This window comes from Heptranchias perlo, chromosome 3 (assembly GCF_035084215.1).
Source record: "Heptranchias perlo isolate sHepPer1 chromosome 3, sHepPer1.hap1, whole genome shotgun sequence".
Classification (NCBI taxonomy): Eukaryota; Metazoa; Chordata; class Chondrichthyes; order Hexanchiformes; family Hexanchidae; genus Heptranchias; species Heptranchias perlo.
Window position 1 is genome coordinate 48751228 of NC_090327.1, and position 18851 is coordinate 48770078.

An 18851-nucleotide genomic window follows, 5' to 3' on the forward strand; every position below is an offset into this window, starting at 1 on the left:
CAGCAGGAGGTTTCCTTGCCCATGTTTGACCTGATGCCATGAGATTTCATGGGGTCCAGAGTCAATGTTGAGGACTCCCAGGGCCACTCCCTCCTGATTGTATATCACTGTACCGCCACCTCTGGTGGGTCTGTCCTGCCGGTGGGACAGGACATACCCAGGGATGGTGATGGAAGAGTCTGGGACGTTGGCTGAAAGATATGATTCTGTGAGTATGGCTATGTCAGGCTGTTGCTTGACTCGTCTGTGGGACAGCTCTCTCAATTTTGGCACAAGTCCCCAGATGTTAGTAAGGAGGACCTTGCAGGGTCGACTGGGCTTGGTGTTTTGCCGTTGTCGTGTCCGGTGCCTCGTGGTCCGATGCCGGGTGGTCCGTCCGGTTTTATTCTTATTATGACTTTTCGTAGCGAGATTTTACAACTGAGTGGCTTACTAGGCCATTTCAGAGGGCAATTAAGAATCAACCACATTGCTGTGGGTCTGGAGTCACATATAGGCCAGACCGGGTAAGGGCGGCAGGCTTCCTTCCCTAAAGGACATTAGTGAACCAGATGGGTTTTTACGACAATCCAGTAGTTTCATGGCCATCATTACTGATACTCGTATTTTAATTCCAGATTTTTATTTAATTAATTGAATTTAATTAATTAATTGAATTTAATTAATTAATTGAATTTAAATTCGCCAGCTGCCGTGGCGGGATTTGAACTCATGACTCTGGATTTTAGTCCAGGCCTCTGGATTACTAGCCCAGTAACACAACAACTATGCTACCGTACCAGTTAGGCTAACTGGTCTATAATTCCCCGGTTTTCCTCTCTCTCCTTTCTTAAAAAGCAGAGTGACATGTGCAATTTTCCAATCTAGAGGGACAGTTCCTGAATCTGGAGAACTTTGAAAGATTATAGTTAGGGCATCTGCAATCTGCTCACCTACTTCCTTTAAAACCCTGGGATGAAAACCATCTGGTCCTGGGGATTTGTCACTCTTTAGTGCTATTAAATTCCTCCATGTTGAACACCGCTTGGAGGAAGCACTGAGGGTAGCAAAGGCACAGAATCTACTCTGGGTGGGGGACTTCAATGTCCATCACCAAAGGTGCCTTGGTAGTAACACATGTAAGGACTTGCACAACACCAGGTTATAGTCCAACAGTTTTATTTTAAATCACAAGCTTTCGGAGCTTACCTCCTTCGTCATCACTTACCTGACGAAGAAGGTAAGCTCCGAAAGCTTGTGATTTAAAATAAAACTGTTGGACTATAACCTGGTGTTGTGCAAGTCCTTACATTTGTCCACCCCAGTCCATCACCGGCATCTCCACATCATGGTAGTAGCACTACTGACCAAGGTGGCTGAGTGCTGAAGGACATAGCTGCCAGAATGGTCTTGTGACAGGTTGTGAGAGGACCAGCACGAGGGAATAATCTATTTGACCTCACCAATCTACCTGCAGATGCATCTGTTCATGATGGTATTGGTAGGAGTGACCACCGCACAGTCCTTATGGAGACTGAGCCCTGTTTTCACGCCGTGTCGTGTGGCACTACAACCAATATAAGTGGGTTAAATTAAGAACATATCTCGCAGCTCAAAACTGGGTATTCATGAGGTGCTGTGGGCCATCAGCGGCAGCAGAATTGTATTCCACCACAATCTGTAACCTCATGGCCTGGAATATCCCTCACTCCTCCATCACCAACAAGCCAGATGACCAACCCTGGTTCACTGAGGAGTGTAGAAGAGCATGCTGGAAGCAGCACCAGGCATACCTGAAAATGAGGTGCCAACCTGATGAAGCTACAACACAGGACTACATGCATGCTAAACAGTGGAAGCAGCATGCTATAGACAGATCTAAGTTATCCCACAACTAATTGATCAGGTCAAAGCTCTGTAGTCCTGCCACATCCAGTTGCAAATGGTGGTAGACAATTAAGTAACTAAAGATAGGAGGAGGCTCCCTGAACATCCCCATCCTCAATGATGGCAGAGCGCAGCACATGAGCACAAAAGACAAGACTGAAATGTTCGCAACCAGCTTCAGCCAGAAGTGCTGAGTAGATGATGCTTCTTGGCATTCTTCTGAGGTCCCCACCATCACAGATGTCAGTTTTCAGCCAATTCGATTCACTCTAAGTAACATCCAAAAATAGCTGAGTGCACTGGACACAACAAAGGCAACGGGTCCTGACAATATCCCGGCTGTAGTGCTGAAGACTTGTGCCCTAGAATTAGCCGCATCTCTAGCCATGCTGTTCCAGTATAACGACAACACTGGCATCGACTTGACAATGTGGAAAATTGCCCAGATATGTCCTGTCCACAAAAAGCAGAACAAATCCAATTCAGCCAATTACCACACCATCAGCCTACTCTCAATCATCTGCAAAGTGAAGAAAGGAATCATCAATAGCTCTATCAAGCGGCAATCAATCACAATAACCTGCTCATCGAAGCTCAATTTGGGTTCCATCAGGTCCAGTCAGCTCCAGGTCCTCATTACAGCCTTGGTCTAAACATGGACACGAGAGCTGAATTCCAGAGGCAAAGTGAGAGTGACTGCCCTTGATATCAAGACAGCATTCGACCGAGTGTAGTACCAAGGAGGCTTAGTAAAGCTGACGTCAATGGGGATCAGGGGGAGAAATGCTTCAGTGGCTGGAGTCATACCTGGCACAAAGGAAGATGGTTGTGGTCATTAGAGGCCAATCATCTCAACCCCAGGACATCGCTGCGGGAATAACTCAGGACAGCATCCGAGATCCGACTATCTTCAGCTGCTTCATCAATGACCTTTCCTGCATCGTAAGGTCAGAAGTGGGAATGTTTGCTGATGATTGCACAGGGCTTAGCTCCATTCACAGTGCATACCCACATGCAGCAAGATCTGGACAACATCCAGGCTTGGGCTGATAAGTGGCAAGTAACATTCATGTCAGACAAGTGTCAGGCAATGACCATCTCCAACAAGAGAGAGCTTAACTACATCTGCTTGATATTCAACGACATTACCATCGGCGAATCCTCCAGAATCAACATCCTGGGGGTCACCATTGACCAGAAACTTAACTGGACCAGCCACATAAATACTGTGGCAAGTGGCTCACCTCCTGACTCCATCACCCACAAGGCACAAGTCAGGAGTGTGATGGAATACTCTCCACTTGCCTGGACAGGTGCAGCTGCAACAACATTCAAGAAGCTCAGCATCATCCAGGGCAAAGCAGCCCGCTTGATCAACACTCCATCGACCAACTTAATCATCCACTGCCTTCACCTTGGCTGCAGTGTGTACTATCTACAGGATGCACTGCAGCAAGTTGGCAAGGTTTCCGCAACAGCACCTCCCAGACCTGCAACCTCCACCACCTAGAACGACAAGGGGGCAGCAGGTGCATGGGAAGTTTCTGCATTCTCTGATATTTCTAACCACTTTTAGTAAGTGCAGCATCCGTTAAATCCTAAGGGGTTACACCAATCCATTTCTGTTCATTCACATCAATCCACTTAAAAGTCCTTCTAATACACACAGGATTATATGAGAAAGAAAAGCTCTTCGTGGACTGTAGTAACATAAATGTCACTGTTATTAAATTAATGCAGCAACTTTGGTTGAATGCTTTAAGGGAAAGGTAATTTAAAAGAGGTAACTGAATGTTTTTGTTTAAATGGACTGTATGCTGTAAAGGAATAGCACCCCTTTGTTGACACAGTGGGGGCGATTTTTACCTGCTTCCAGCTCTTTCATGCTGAACAACAGGGCCGAAGGCAGAAGAAAATGTTTTTAAAGAAACTACCATCCAGTGGCTGCCTAAGCCCAGCCAGATTTGATTTTTGAGAGGGCCTCAAAATGGACGGCCACCCTCCCACCCAAAACAGGCCGGAGCCTTATTAAAATAATTTAATTGGGGCCCTGTGCTGATGCTTGGAACCTGGCACAATTTTCAGATACTGGGTGTAGAGTGGCCGAGCCAGTGGTCCTTAAGGGATCGACAGGAGGCCACTCCGAAAAAATATGGCAGTAAGTTTTCCAAATGATCTTTGTGGGTTCAGGATGAGCAATGCTCCTCCTGGCCCCATAAAAATGTTCTGGCCAGTTGCCAATTCTTCTGTTACCCCCTGCCTGGGATTGCCCACCCCCTTTTAAATGAATATTTCCGATTCGGTTCCACGGAGACCTGTCAGATTTCCCGCCGCCCCTCCCTCGATTGATGAGCCGCCTGTCAGCACTCAGAGAACGCTGCCAGGAGTTGGTGGAGAGCAGCGAGATCCCATGCGACCACATCTGCAGTAAGTGTCTGCAACGTGAGGAACTTCCACTCAGAGTTGTTGAGCTAGAGTCCCAGCTGCAGACATTGCAATGCATCAGGGAGGGGGAGAGTTATCTGAACACTTTGATCCAGGATGCAATCACACCCCTTAGGTTAGGCAGTAGTTTAAATTTGATCTATGGTCAGGGACAGGAGGATGTGACTGCGAGACTGAGAGGAGCCGAGCCGAGCGGAGGGAGCGTCCGATAAAAGGCGGGATTTCAGAGCGTTGAGAGGAGCCGAGCCGAGCGGAGGGAGCGTCCGATAAAAGGCGGGATTTCAGAGCGCTGAGTGCAGCTGAGAGGAGCCGAGCCGAGCGGAGGGAGCGTCCGATAAAAGGCAGGATTTCAGAGCGCTGAGAGGAGCCGAGCCGAGCGGAGGGAGCGTCCGATAAAAGGCGGGATTTCAGAGCGCTGAGAACAGCTGAGAGGAGCCGAGCCGAGCGGAGCTGCGACCGAGTTCGAAGTGACGTCAGGAATCAGATCGGGACGCGACACAGGGGAGGCACCTGATTGGTGAGTAGGTTCAGGTGAGTATTTCTCCTTATCTACAGTAACTGAAGTAAAAGGAAAGGGAAGGTCTGCAGGTCTTATAGGAAGTAGCGTTTATTTTTTAGTGAATCAAGGTCCCCAGTGTAGTTAACATTCTCTAAATTGAGAACAATTTAAAGGAGTAAACTCCTTAAAGGGAGTGGTAAGTAGTTTTTCTTTCCTTTTTTTTTCTCTTGACATTGTAGTTGTTCTTAAGCTAATTTAAGGGTTAAGTCATGGCAGGAGATCCCAGCGCCGTGTCATGTTCCTCTTGTGGGATGTGGGAATTCAGGGCTCCTTCCTGTATCGCTGATTCCTTCACCTGCGGGAAGTGTGTCCAGCTGCAGCTATTGTTTGACCGCTTGACGGCTCTGGAGCTGCGGATGGACTCACTTTGGAGCATCCGCGATGCTGAGAAAGTCGTGGATAGCACGTTCAGTGAGTTGGTCACACCGCAGATAAAAATTACTGAGGGAGATAGTGAATGGGTGACCAACAGACAGAGGAAGAGTAGGAAGGCAGTGCAGGGGTCCCCTGCGGTCATCTCCCTCCAAAACAGGTATACCATTTTGGATACTGTTGGCGGAGATGGCTCACCAGGGGAAGGTGGCAGTGGCCAGGTTCATGGCACCGTGGCTGGCTCTGCTGCACAGGAGGGCAGGAAAAAGAGTGGCAGAGCTATAGTGATAGGGGACTCGATTGTAAGGGGAATAGACAGGCGTTTCTGCGGACGCAACCGAGACTCCAGGATGGTATGTTGCCTCCCTGGTGCAAGGGTCAAGGATGTCTCGGAGCGGCTGCAGGACATTCTGGAGGGGGAGGGTGAACAGCCAGTTGTCGTGGTGCATATAGGCACCAACGATATAGGTAAAAAACAGGATGAGGTCCTACAAGCTGAATTTAGGGAGTTAGGAGTTAAACTAAAGAGTAGGACCTCAAAGGTAGTAATCTCAGGATTGCTACCAGTGCCACGGGTTAGTCAGAGTAGGAATGACAGGATAGCTAAGATGAATACGTGGCTTGAGAGATGGTGCAAGCTGGAGGGATTCAAATTCCTGGGCCATTGGAACCGGTTCTGGGGGAGGTTGGACCAGTACAAATTGGACGGTCTGCATCTGGGCAGGACTGGAACCAATGTCCTAGGGGGAGTGTTTGCCAGTGCTGTTAGGGAGGGTTTAAACTAATGTGGCAGGGGGATGGGAACCGATGCAGGAAGTCAGTGGGAAATAAAGTGGTGACAGAAACAAAAGGCAGTAAGGGAGAGTGTACAGAACATGACCGGACAGATGGTCTGAGAAAGCAGGGCAAAGACCAAGGGAAGTCTAGATTAAACTGCATTTATTTCAATGCAAGAAGTCTGATGGGCAAGGCAGATGAACTCAGGGCATGGATGGGTACATGGGACTGGGATGTTATAGCTATTACTGAAACATGGCTAAGGGAGGGGCAGGACTGGCAGCTCAATGTTCCAGGGTACAGATGCTATAGGAAAGATAGAGCAGGAGGTAAGAGAGGAGGGGGAGTTGCGTTCTTGATTAGGGAGAACATCACGGCAGTAGTGAGAGGGGATATATCCGAGGGTTCGCCCACTGAGTCCATATGGGTAGAACTGAAAAATAAGAAGGGAGAGATCACTTTGATAGGATTGTACTACAGACCCCCAAATAGTCAACGGGAAATTGAGGAGCAAATATGTAAGGAGATTACAGACAGCTGCAAGAAAAATAGGGTGGTAATAGTAGGGGACTTTAACTTTCCCAACATTGACTGGGACAGCCATAGTATTAGGGGCTTGGATGGAGAGAAATTTGTTGAGTGTATTCAGGAGGAATTTCTCATTCAGTATGTGGATGGCCCGACTAGAGAGGGGGCAAAACTTGACCTCCTCTTGGGAAATAAGGAAGGGCAGGTGACAGAAGTGTTAGTGAGGGATCACTTTGGGACCAGTGATCATAATTCCATTAGTTTTAAGATAGCTATGGAGAAGGATAGGTCTGGCCCAAAAGTTAAAATTCTAAATTGGGGAACGGCCAATTTTGATGGTATTAGACAGGAACTTTCAGAAGTTGATTGGGAGAGTATGTTGGCAGGCAAAGGGACGTCTGGTAAGTGGGAGGCTTTCAAAAGTGTGTTAACCAGGGTTCAGGGTAAGCACATTCCTTATAAAGTGAAGGGCAAGGCTGGTAGAAGTAGGGAACCTTGGATGACTCGGGAGATTGAGGCACTAGTCAAAAATAAGAAGGAGGCATATGACATGCATAGGCAGCTGGGATCAAGTGGATCCCTTGAAGAGTATAGAGATTGCCGGAGTAGAGTTAAGAGAGAAATCAGGAGGGCAAAAAGGGGATATGAGATTGCTTTGGCAGATCAGGCAAAGGTGAATCCAAAGAGCTTCTACAAATACATAAAGGGCAAAAGGGTAACTAGGGAGAGAGTAGGGCCTCTTAAGGATCAACAAGGTCATCTAAGTGCGGAACCACAAGAGATGGGTGAGATCCTGAATGAATATTTCACATCGGTATTTACGGTTGAGAAAGGCATGGATGTTAGGGAACTTGGGGAAATAAATAGTGATGTCTTGAGGAGTGTACATATTAAAGAGAGGGAGGTGCTGGAAGTCTTAACGCGCATCAAGGTAGATAAATCTCCGGGACCTGATGAAATGTATCCCAGGACGTTATGGGAGGTTAGGGAGGAAATTGCGGGTCCCCTAGCAGAGATATTTGAATCATCCACCGCTACAGGTGAGGTGCCTGAAGATTGGAGGGTAGCAAATGTTGTGCCTTTGTTTAAGAAGGGCGGCAGGGAAAAGCCTGGGAACTACAGACCAGTGAGCCTGACATCTGTAGTGGGTAAGTTGTTAGAGGGTATTCTGAGGGACAGGATCTACAGGCATTTGGAGAGGCAGGGACGAATTAGGAACAGTCAGCATGGTTTTGTGAGAGGAAAATCATGTCTCACGAATTTGATTGAGTTTTTTGAAGGGGTAACCAAGAAGATAGATGAGGGCTGTGCAGTAGACGTGGTCTACATGGACTTCAGCAAAGCATTTGACAAGGTACCGCATGGTAGGTTGTTACATAAGGTTAAATCTCATGGGATCCAAGGTGAGGTAGCCAATTGGATACAAAATTGGCTTGACGACAGAAGACAGAGGGTGGTTGTCGAGGGTTGTTTTTCAAACTGGATGCCTGTGTCCAGCGGTGTGCCTCAGGGATCGGTGCTGTGTCCGCTGTTATTTGTTATTTATATTAATGATTTGGATGAGAATTTAGGAGGCATGGTTAGTAAGTTTGCAGATGACACCAAGATTGGTGGCATTGTGGACAGTGAAGAAGGTTATCTAGGATTGCAACGGGATCTTGATAAATTGGGCCAGTGGGCCGATGAATGGCAGATGGAGTTTAATTTAGATAAATGTGAGGTGATGCATTTTGGTAGATCGAATCGGGCCAGGACCTACTCCGTTAATGGCAGGGCGTTGGGGAGAGTTATAGAACAAAGAGATCTAGGAGTACAGATTCATAGCTCCTTGAAAGTGGAGTCACAGGTGGATAGGGTGGTGAAGAAGGCATTCAGCATGCTTGGTTTCATTGGTCAGAACATTGAATGCAGGAGTTGGGATGTCTTGTTGAAGTTGTACAGGGCATTGGTGAGGCCACACTTGGAGTACTGTGTACAGTTCTGGTCACCCTATTATAGAAAGGATATTATTAAACTAGAAAGAGTGCAGAAAAGATTTACTAGGATGCTACCGGGACTTGATGGTTTGACTTACAGGGAGAGGTTAGACAGACTGGGACTTTATTCCCTGGAGAGTAGGAGGTTAAGGGGTGATCTTATAGAAGTCTATAAAATAATGAGGGGCATAGATAAGGTCGATAGTCAAAATCTTTTCCCAAAGGTAGGGGAGTCTATAACGAGGGGGCACAGATTTAAGGTGAGAGGGGAGAGATACAAAAGGATCCAGAGGGGCAATTTTTTCACTCAAAGGGTGGTGAGTGTCTGGAACGAGCTGCCAGAGGCAGTAGTAGAGGCGGGTACAATTTTGTCTTTTAAAAAGCATTTGGACAGTTACATGGGGAAGATGGGTATCGAGGGATATGGGCCAAGTGCAGGCAATTGGGACTAGCTTAGTGGTATAAACTGGGCGACATGGACATGTTGGGCCGAAGGGCCTGTTTCCATGTTGTAACTTCTATGATTCTATGATTCTATGATTCTATGTTTGGGGATCCAGGATGCAGTGATGGAGGAGCCTCCGCCTTTGCCCTTGTCAAACAGGTACACGGTACTTGCTACCTGTATCGATGAGAACAAAGACTGCAGGGAGGATGGGCAAATTGACCATGGCACAGTGGTATTGGAGGCCATTCAAGTGGGGGGAGTAAAAAGGAATGTGGTAGTGGTGGGGGATAGTATAGTCAGGGGGAAATATACTGATCTCTGCAGCCGCGACTGGGATTCCCAAAGGCTGTGTTGCCTGCCCGGTGTCAGGGTTAAGGATATCTCCTCGCCACTGGAGAAAAACTTAGTGCATGAGGGGAAGGATCCAGTTGTCGTGGTCCAAGTTGGAACCAATGACATAGGTCCAAACAGGAATGAGGTTCTGCTGAGGGAGTTTGAAGGGTTAGGGTTTAAATTAATAAGCAGAACCTCAAAAGGTAATAATCTTAGGATTACTACCTGAGCCACGTGCAAATTGGCATAGGGACAAACAGATCAGAGAGTTAAATGCGTGGGTCAAAGAGTGGTGTGGGACGAAGGGGTTTCAAAGTACTGGCACCAGTACTCGGAAAAGAGGGAGCTGTTCCATTGGGACGGGCTTCACTTAAACAGGACTGGGACCAGTGTCCTGGTAAATTGAATAACTAGGGCGGTAGACAGGGCTTTAAACTAAACAGCAGGGGTGGGGGGGGGGGGGAGGGTTCAGGTAAGGGTAAATTTATAAATCTAAAGAGAAAGGTCAAGGCCGTAGAGCAGTGTAGCGATTTGGGTAAAGATAAGCAGAGTGTGTCAGGAAGGGACAGAGAGTTTAACGGTAATCGTGCATCAGTGAATAAAGTCAAATCAGGGAAAAATAGTAAAAAGTTAAAATTAAAGGTTCTTTATCTCAATGCACAAAGCATTCGTAACAAGAAAGAAGAATTACCGGCACAAATAGAGATAAACGGGTTTGATCTAGAAGCCATTACTGAGGTGTGGTTGCAGGATGACCAAGGTTGGGAACTAAATATTCCAGCGTACTTGACTTGTCGAAAATGGAAAAGGTGGGGGGGGTCTGGGGTAGCCCTGACAATAAAGGATGACATAAAGACAACAGTGAGAAAGGATCTTGGCTCGGAAGATCAGGAAATAGATATCGCTGCAAGAGTTCCTCAGGGCAGTGTCCTAGGCCCAACCATCTTCAGCTGCTTCATCAATGACCTTCCCTCCATCATAAGGTCAGAAATGGGGATGTTCACTGATGATTGCACAGTGTTCAGTTCCATTCGCAACCCCTCAAATAATGAAGCAGTCCGAGCCCGCATGCAGCAAGACCTGGACAACATCCAGGCTTGGGCTCATAAGTGGCAAGGAACACTCGCACCAGACAAGTGTCAGGCAGTGACCATCTCCAACAAGAGAGAGTCTAACCACCTCCCCTTGACATTCAATGGCATTACCATCGCTGAATCCCCCACCATCAACATCCTGGGGGTCACCATTGACCAGAAACTTAACTGGACCAGCCATATAAATACTGTGGCTACAAGAGCAGGTCAGAGGCTGGGTATTCTGTGGTGAGTGACTCACCTCCTGATTCCCCAAAGCCTTTCCACCATCTACAAGGTACAAGTCAGGAGTGTGATGGAATACTCTCCACTTGCCTGGATGAGTGCAGCTCCAACAACACTCAAGAAGCTCGACACCATCCAGGACAAAGCAGCCCGCTTGATTGGCACCCCATCCACCACCCTAAACATTCACTCCCTTCACCACCAGCACACAGTAGCTGCAGTGTGCACCATCCACAGGATGCACTGCAGCAACTCACCAAGGTTTTTTCAACAGCACCTCCCAAACCCGCGACCTCTACCACCTAGAAGGACAAGGACAGCAGGCACATGGGAACACTACCACCTGCACGTTCCCCTCCAAGTCACACACCATCCCGACTTGGAAATATATCATCGTTCCATCATCGTCACTGGGTCAAAATCCTGGAATTCCCTACCTAACAGTACTAACAGACTTCAACCTTCACCACTCGGACTGCAGCGGTTCAAGAAGGCGGCTCACCACCACCTTCTCAAGGGCAATTAGGGATGGGCAATAAATGCTGGCCTTGCCAGCGACATCCACATCCCATGAATGAATAAAAAAACAAGAATCAGTATGGGTGGAGATAAGAAATAAAAAGGGGCAGAAAACACTGGTGGGAGTAGTTTATAGGCAACCCCAACAGTGGTTGTACTGTTGGACAGAGTATTAATTAAGAAATATGAGAAGCTTGTAACAAAGGTAATGCAATAATCATGGGGGACTTCAACCCTCATAGAGACTGAGCAAATCAAATTGGCAAAAGTAATTTGGAGGATGAGCTCATGGAATGCATTTAAGACCGTTTCCTAGAACAATACATTGTGGAACCAACTAGGGAACAGGCCATTTTAGATCTGGTCTTGTGTAAAGGGACAGGATTAATTAGTAATTTCATAGTAACGGACCCTCTGGGGATAAATGATCATAATATGATAGAATTTCATATTGAGTTCGAGAGTAATATCGTTAAGTCTGAAAGTAGAGTCTTAAACTTAAACAAATCCAATTACATAGGTATGAGAGGCGAGTTGGCTAAGGTAGATTGGGAAATTAGATTAAGATATATGATGGTAGATAAGCAATGGCGAACATTTAAAGAAATATTTCCTAATTCTCAACGAATATACATTCCATTGAGGAATAAAAACCCCACAGGAAAAGTGATCCATCCGTGGCTAACTAAAGAAGTTAAGGATAGTGTTAGATTAAAAGAAGAGGCTTGCAATGTTGCCAAGAAAAGTAGTAAGCCTGAGGATTGGGAGAATTTTAGAAACCAGCAAAGGATGACCAAGAAATTGATAGAGGGAGAAAATAGAATGAGAGTAAACTAGCAGGAAATATAATAACAGATTGTAAGAGCTTCTACAAGTATTTAAAAAGGAAGAGATTAGCGAAAGTAAACGAGGGTCCCTTAGAGGCAAAGACAGGAGAAATTGAAATGGGGAATAAGGAAATGGCAGAGAAGTTAAACAAATATTTTGTATCTGCCTTCACATTTGAAGACACAAAAAAAATACCAGAAATAGTGGGGAACCAAGGTTCTAATGAGAGTTAGGAAATTAAAGTAATTAATATTAATAGAGAAAAAGTACTGGAGAAATTAATGGGATTAAAAGCCGATAAATTCCCTGGTCCTGGTGGCTTACTTCCTAGGATTCTAAAAGAGCTGGCTGCTGAGATAGTGGATGCATTGGTTGTGATTTTCCAAAACTCCCTAGATTCTAGAACAGTCTCAGTGGATTGGAAGGTAGCAAATGTAACCCTGCTATTCAAGAATGGAGTGAGAGAGAAAAGAGGGAACTACAGGCCAGTTAGCTTGACATCGGTAGTCAGGGAAATGCTAGAATCTATTACTAAGGATGTGGTAATGGGACACTTAGGAAAGCATAATATGGGACACTTGGGAAAGCATAATATGGTTAGGCAGAGTCAACATGGTTTTATGAAAGGGAAATCGTGTTTGACAAATCTATTCGAGTTTTTTGAGGATGTATTATTAGTATATTTAGTATATTTGGATTTTCAAAAGGCATTCGATAGGTTGCCACACAAAAGGTTGTTACACAAGATAAGAGCTCATGGGGTTGGGGGTAATATATTAGCATGGATTGAGGATTAGTTAACGGACAGAAAACAGAGGGTAGGGATAAACGGGTCATTCTCAGGTTGCAGGCTGTAACTAGTGGGGTGCCACAAGGATCGGTGCTTGGGCCTCAGCTATTTACAATCTATATTAATGATTCAGATGAAGGGGCAGAGTGTAATGTATCCAAGTTTGCTGATGAAACAAAGCTAGGTGGGAAAGTAGTGAGGACACAAAGAGTCTGCAACGAGATACAGACAGGTTAAATGAGTGGGCAAGAAGGTTGCAGATGGAGTATAATGTGGGGAAATGTGAGGTTATTCACTTTGGTAGGAAGAATAGAAAATGGAATATTTTTTAAATGGTGAGAAACTATTAAATGTTGGTGTTCAGAAGGATTTGGGTATCCTTGTACATGAAACACAGAAAGTTAACATGCAGATACAGCAAGCAATTAGGAAGGCAAATAGCATGTTGGCCTTTATTACAAGGGGTTAGATTACAAGAGTAAAGAAGTCTTTCTATAATTGTACAGGGTTTTGTTGAGACCACACCTGGTGTACTGCGAACAGTTTTGGTCTACTTACCTAAAGAAGGATATACTTGCCTTAGAGGCGAAACATATAAGATTCTCAGAGGGCTTGACAGGGTAGATGCTGAGAGGCTGTTTCCCTTGGCTGGAGAGTCTACAACTAGTGGGTATAGTCTCAGGATAAGGGGTCGGACATTGAGGACTGAGATGAGGAGGCATTTCTTCACTCAGAGGGTTGTGATTCTTTGGGATTCTCTACCCCAGAGGGCTGTGGATGCTCAGTCATTGAGTATATTCAAGACTGAAATCGATAGATTTTTGGACTCTAAGGAAATCAAGGGATATGGGGATCGGGCGGGAAAGTGGAGATGAGGTCGAAGATCAGCCATGACCTAATTGAATGGTGGAGCAGACTCGAAGGGCCGTATGGCCTACTCCTGCTCCTATTTCTTACGTAGGGCGCTAATGACATTCAAATGAGGCCTGACTGTGAAAGCGATCGGACCTCTCGTTCGTGGTATCAGGCGGGCAGTGCGGGCGCTCCACCCACCTTCTGCCTGATCTGTGCTAGCAACAAAAATCTGTTCCACTGAAATTATATAAAGAATAAAATGCTAAACCACAATATAATACATCTTTCTCATAAAGTCGATGTTTAAAATTGAAGATTCATTTCAAAGCAGTCCTGCCATGCAGAACAATGGAACCAAGGCAACTTCAAGTTAATGTCGCTGGGACTGGACTGAACTGCGGACGGTGGAGGTGTCTGGAGATTGCGGAGGGAGATCGCATCGCGGGGGTGGGGGGGGAATCTGGATATCAAGCGGGAGGGAGTTCCGATTCCAGGGGTGAGGGGAGATCAGATCGCGGGGCTGGGGGGAAATTGGATTGAGGGGCTGGGGGGAGATCGGATCGAGGGGGGATCACGTCACGCGGGTGGTGGGAGATCGGCTCGCGGGGGTGGCGGGAGATCGGCTCGCGGGGGTGGCGGGAGATCGGCTCGCGGGGGTGGCGGGAGATCGGCTCGCGGGGGTGGCGGGAGATCAGCTCGCGGGGGGATCACGTCACGGGGGTGGGGGGGGGGGGGATCGGATCGGATCGAGGGGATGGGGGCGATCGGATCGAGGGGGGAGATTGGATTGCACGGGGGGAGATCGGATTGCACGGAATGGGGGAGACTGGATAGCAGGGGTGTGGTGGGGAGATCTGATCACGCAGGGGGGAGGAGATCGGATTGCAGGGGGTGGGAGGAGATCGGATTGCGCAGGAGGAGGAGATTGGATCGCGGGGGTGAGATCGGATCGAGGGGCTGGGGGGCGTTCGGATCACGGGGGGGTGATCGGAACGCGGGGGGGTGATCGGATCGAGGGGGGCAAACTGGATTGCGCGAGGAGAGATCGGATTGCGCAGAATGGGGGAGACTGGATAGCGGGGGAGGGGAGATCGGATTGTGCGGGGCGGAGGAGATCGGATCGCGTGGGGTGGGAGGAGATCGGATTGCGGGGGTGGGAGGAGATCTGATCGCGTGGGGTGGGAGGAGATCGAATCGCGGGGGGTGGGAGGCGATCGGATCATGGGGGCGGGAGGGGGGAGATCGGATTGCTGGGGCGGGAGGAGATCGGATCGCGGGGGGGCGGGAAGAAATCGGATCGCGGGGGGGCGGGAAGAGATCGGATCGCGAGAGGTGGGAGGAGATCGGATCGCGGGGGTGGGAGGAGATCAATCGCGGGGGGAGATTAGATCACGGGGGGAAGTTCGGATCGCGGGGGGAGATTGGATTGCGCTGGGGGGGTGGAGATCGGATCGTGGGGGGAGTTCGGATCGCGCTGGAGTTCGGATCGCGCTGGGGGGGTGGAGATTGGATCGCGGGGGGAGTTCGGATCGCGGGGGGAGTTCGGATCGCGGGGGGAGTTCGGATCGCGCTGGGGGTGGTGGAGATTGGATTGCGGGGGGAGTTCGGATCGTGGGGGGAGATCGGATTGTGGGGGGAGATCGGATCGCGCTGGGGGGGGTGGAGATTGGATCGCGGGGGGAGTTCGGATCGCGCTGGGGGGGTGGAGATCGGATCGCAGGGGGAGTTTGGATCGCGGGGGGAGTTCGGATCGCACTGGCGGGTGGAGATTGGATCGCGCGGGGGGAGTTCAGATCGCAGGGGGGAGGAGATCACATCACGGTGGGTGGGGGGGGGAGGGGGGGGTTGTTGGGGAAGAGACCAGATTGCAGCAGGGTAGATTAAGGGGGTGGGGGGAAGCACTCCTGCTCCTCCTGGCCCACGAGTTGTGCTGGATAAGCACTTACCCACTGGATCCAGCTGTTCGCGCCTCCCTTTAGCTGCCGGTTTTCCCAAACCCTGGGAAATCCGGCCCATAGCCGTTAAATCCAAATGACTGACAAAATCTGAGGCATGCAGCCTCATTAGCATATTATAATTACCAAGCAGCCTCTCGAGGGCAGGTTATTCATCCGACCCACAACCCGCCCCAGTCAAATCCGAAGTATGCATGTTAGCAGCAGGTTGTCGTCGGGTTTCCCATTTTTTACAATTTAACCCCCTCCCCCCACTGTCCCGCCTGTCCTCGGGGTTTAAAATTCCCCCCCCATAGCATCAGGATCGTTCAACGATAGACATTTCAGTATAGCTTATCATTTCTGTCATACTAATCCTAAATACTTCAAAGATTGAATTAGTAACATAACAGTACAAAGATGACATTGTAAAATAATTGAAAAGCTGAGAGTTCATTGTTATAGAAAACTACTAGTCACCTTGACTTAACCTGGTTTGAAGTCTGAGGTTTTGAATGTTGTTAAAACATTTGTTTGCACTTAACAGCAATCAGGTAGAAAACCAACCTTTATCTATTTGAGTCAGTTACTGTGTATCCTCCATGTCTGATACATGATTCTCATTCTGAAAGTAACAGAATAAACAGAACTCGTTAGACAAAAAGGCAAAGTAATCAGAGAAGGATATAGGCAATAGGGAAGGCCAATTTATTTAAAGAGTGATCAATCAACATTACTTTTCTAATCCATTACAAAGAATTACAATTATTTTTGCTGATTTTTTTCATCATTATTTAAACCAATCAGTGCTGTTGGGATTGACTTAGAGGAAAAACTAAAGCTGACAGTGAGATAGTAATTTCAGTGTCGTTTTTATCGGGTAAATTGCTGATTGTTCCAGCAACTTAGTCTACCTGAAAGCTCCCCATGATAATGGAAAGATTCCTTCAAAAAATACCAATAAGATATTAAGTATCTGACCTCATCAAAACAATTGTCGTACAAAGCTTGTAGCATAATACAGATGCCACACTCACATACTGACAATCACGTGCCCCTCTGCTTCAAAACATTATTGCATAACCCTTAAGAGACTTGACATTGGCATTCTAAATCGAGTAATTTAGGAACTAATTATGCAGTCTTGCTAGAAGATGCGTATAATACCGCATGTTAACTCATGCAGATCATACCAGCTCATTGCTGCCATCCTCGTCGTAATCTTCTTCGACCCCATCAGTCATCTCTTCCCCATCTGCATCAACATCAGCACCCCCTTCCACTTGTTCCTCTGTGGAGGTTTCTGCATTCTCTGATATGGATTCCTCATGTGCAGACTCTGAATTTTCTTCCAGCTGCTTCTTCTGTGACTCTATGGAAAAGGCGCAGAATCATCACTTCCTATACCTCTGAGATTCTCAGAGGTGTTTCAATGGAATAGATAATGAAGTAAAAGCACAGATGGCATGTTGCTGGAATTTATCTTGAATCTAGATTGATTGATACCAAAGATATACAACTAACAATCAAGATTACATAGTAGTATTACACAGTATTTACAGCCCTGGAACAGGCCATTCGGCCCAACTCTTCAATGGTCCACACAAGCCTCCTCCCACCTTACTTCATCTCACTCCATCAACATTTCCTTCTATTCCTTTCTCCTGCATGTAATTATCAAGCTTTCCCTTAAATGCATCTATGTTATTTGTCTCAACCACTCCTTGTGGTAGCAAGTTCCAAGATCAAGTTTATTCCCCATTTGAGGAAAAAAAACTACCAAGCTGATATTTAACTCTTTCATTGGCTCGTTGTACAATCCTATTATTATGTACTATGTCTGAAGTAATTTTCCATAATTTCATGGAAATAATCTGCAGAATATATCCAAAAGTACTTCCATTAATGAAAGTTAGATATCTGTAATATGGGATATTAATTAGAAACTTTTCAGTACTTTTCCTGGGGGGCAAACATGAAGATAATTCAGACAGGTGATTTTAAGAGAATTTGATTGAATGGATGGAGTAGATATGAGTATTTAAATTAGTTGAGTAGATGTTCATCGTGCAGTTGGAATGAGTGACAATGAGCAGCCACCTCATAACTGAGCAATTGCTGGTGACATTATAGTAATAGTAATAACCCCATCCAGACTGGGATTCTCTTTATAACTTCAAAGATACTTTTGTAAATGATACGAATCACTAAAAGCAACAAAGACAACAATCAGAAAGGTAGAGGCAAGTCCAAAGCTGCCCTTGCAGGAGGTTCCTCAAATCGATGATTCAAGTCCACTGGATGGTAAATAGATGCAATTGGAGCACCCTAATTATTATTTATGTAAAATTAAAATTATTTAGCTTGTTGCATACAACAGAAGATTCAGAGATTGGAACATTTCAAATGCTATTATATTTCTATATTTGTCGTTGTGACTTAGAATAATGTATAGACTGGGGTGCATTAAGATTTATAAAATTTCTCCTACATCAGGCTGATTTTACAATTGAATAAACTTAAGTAGCTGCATGGGATGAATTGGAAAAGCAGGAGCTAAGTCTGAACAAATCTTTAAAGATATTCAGTTGGGCTGTATACCATGGCCATGGGCATTTCAATCCTAGCAGATATGGTTATTATAGTTTGAGGACCAGTGGGAGAAGGTTCTATTTTCTAACTGGCCAAATTCCACATCGTATTCAGAGATCAGAACCTTTTTCAGTGCTACCGTCTGCTGTTGTGAAGAATTTAAAGTAATTCTGGAGGTAAGTTTACTGTACAGGTAGGACCCTGGGATTGTGATGCTTGGAGTTTGCTACATGCTTGGCAGATACAATGGGAGCAGTTTAAGCATGGCTAGTTTGACAAATGGTACAGTATTTAAGCTCTTTCTCTGTCTTCATCTTGCCTCTGAGCCTAAAACTGGATCTGGATGGCAGAAATGTGATCTGTCTTTGGTGATAGGGCAACAAAAGCTGATGTGTTAATGATTGTAAACAATTTTACAACACCAAGTTATAGTCCAGCAATTTTATTTTAAATTCACAAGCTTTCGGAGGCTACCTCCTTCCTCAGGTGAACGATGTGGAACGATTTCCACATCGCTCACCTGAGGAAGGAGGTAGCCTCCGAAAGCTTGTGAATTTAAAATAAAATTGCTGGACTATAACTTGGTGTTGTAAAATTGTTTACAATTGTCAACCCCAGTCCATCACCGGCATCTCCACATCATGATGTGTTAATGGGTAAACAAGGGATTTAAAAGGATGATCTGCTGAGTCATCATTGAGCTTATTCCT

The 18851-nt window shown here is 46.4% G+C and overlaps 1 protein-coding gene across 8 annotated transcripts in view; it reads right to left on the minus strand.

Moving 5' to 3' along the window:
* Positions 1-18851, minus strand: part of LOC137313599 (RNA-binding Raly-like protein) — a 669041-nt gene that overhangs the window by 45723 nt on the left and 604467 nt on the right. For 7 of the 8 annotated variants that reach the window (XM_067979539.1, XM_067979538.1, XM_067979537.1 and 4 more), the window contains 2 exons: positions 16743-16921; positions 16117-16174 (listed from right to left, as the gene is read on the minus strand). The exons of the other annotated variant lie outside the window; for it this stretch is intronic. In XM_067979539.1, the coding sequence (XP_067835640.1) occupies positions 16136-16174; positions 16743-16921 (218 nt within the window). In that variant the 3' untranslated portion in view covers positions 16117-16135. The remainder of the gene's footprint in view (positions 1-16116; positions 16175-16742; positions 16922-18851) is intronic. 8 annotated transcript variants of the gene reach the window in all.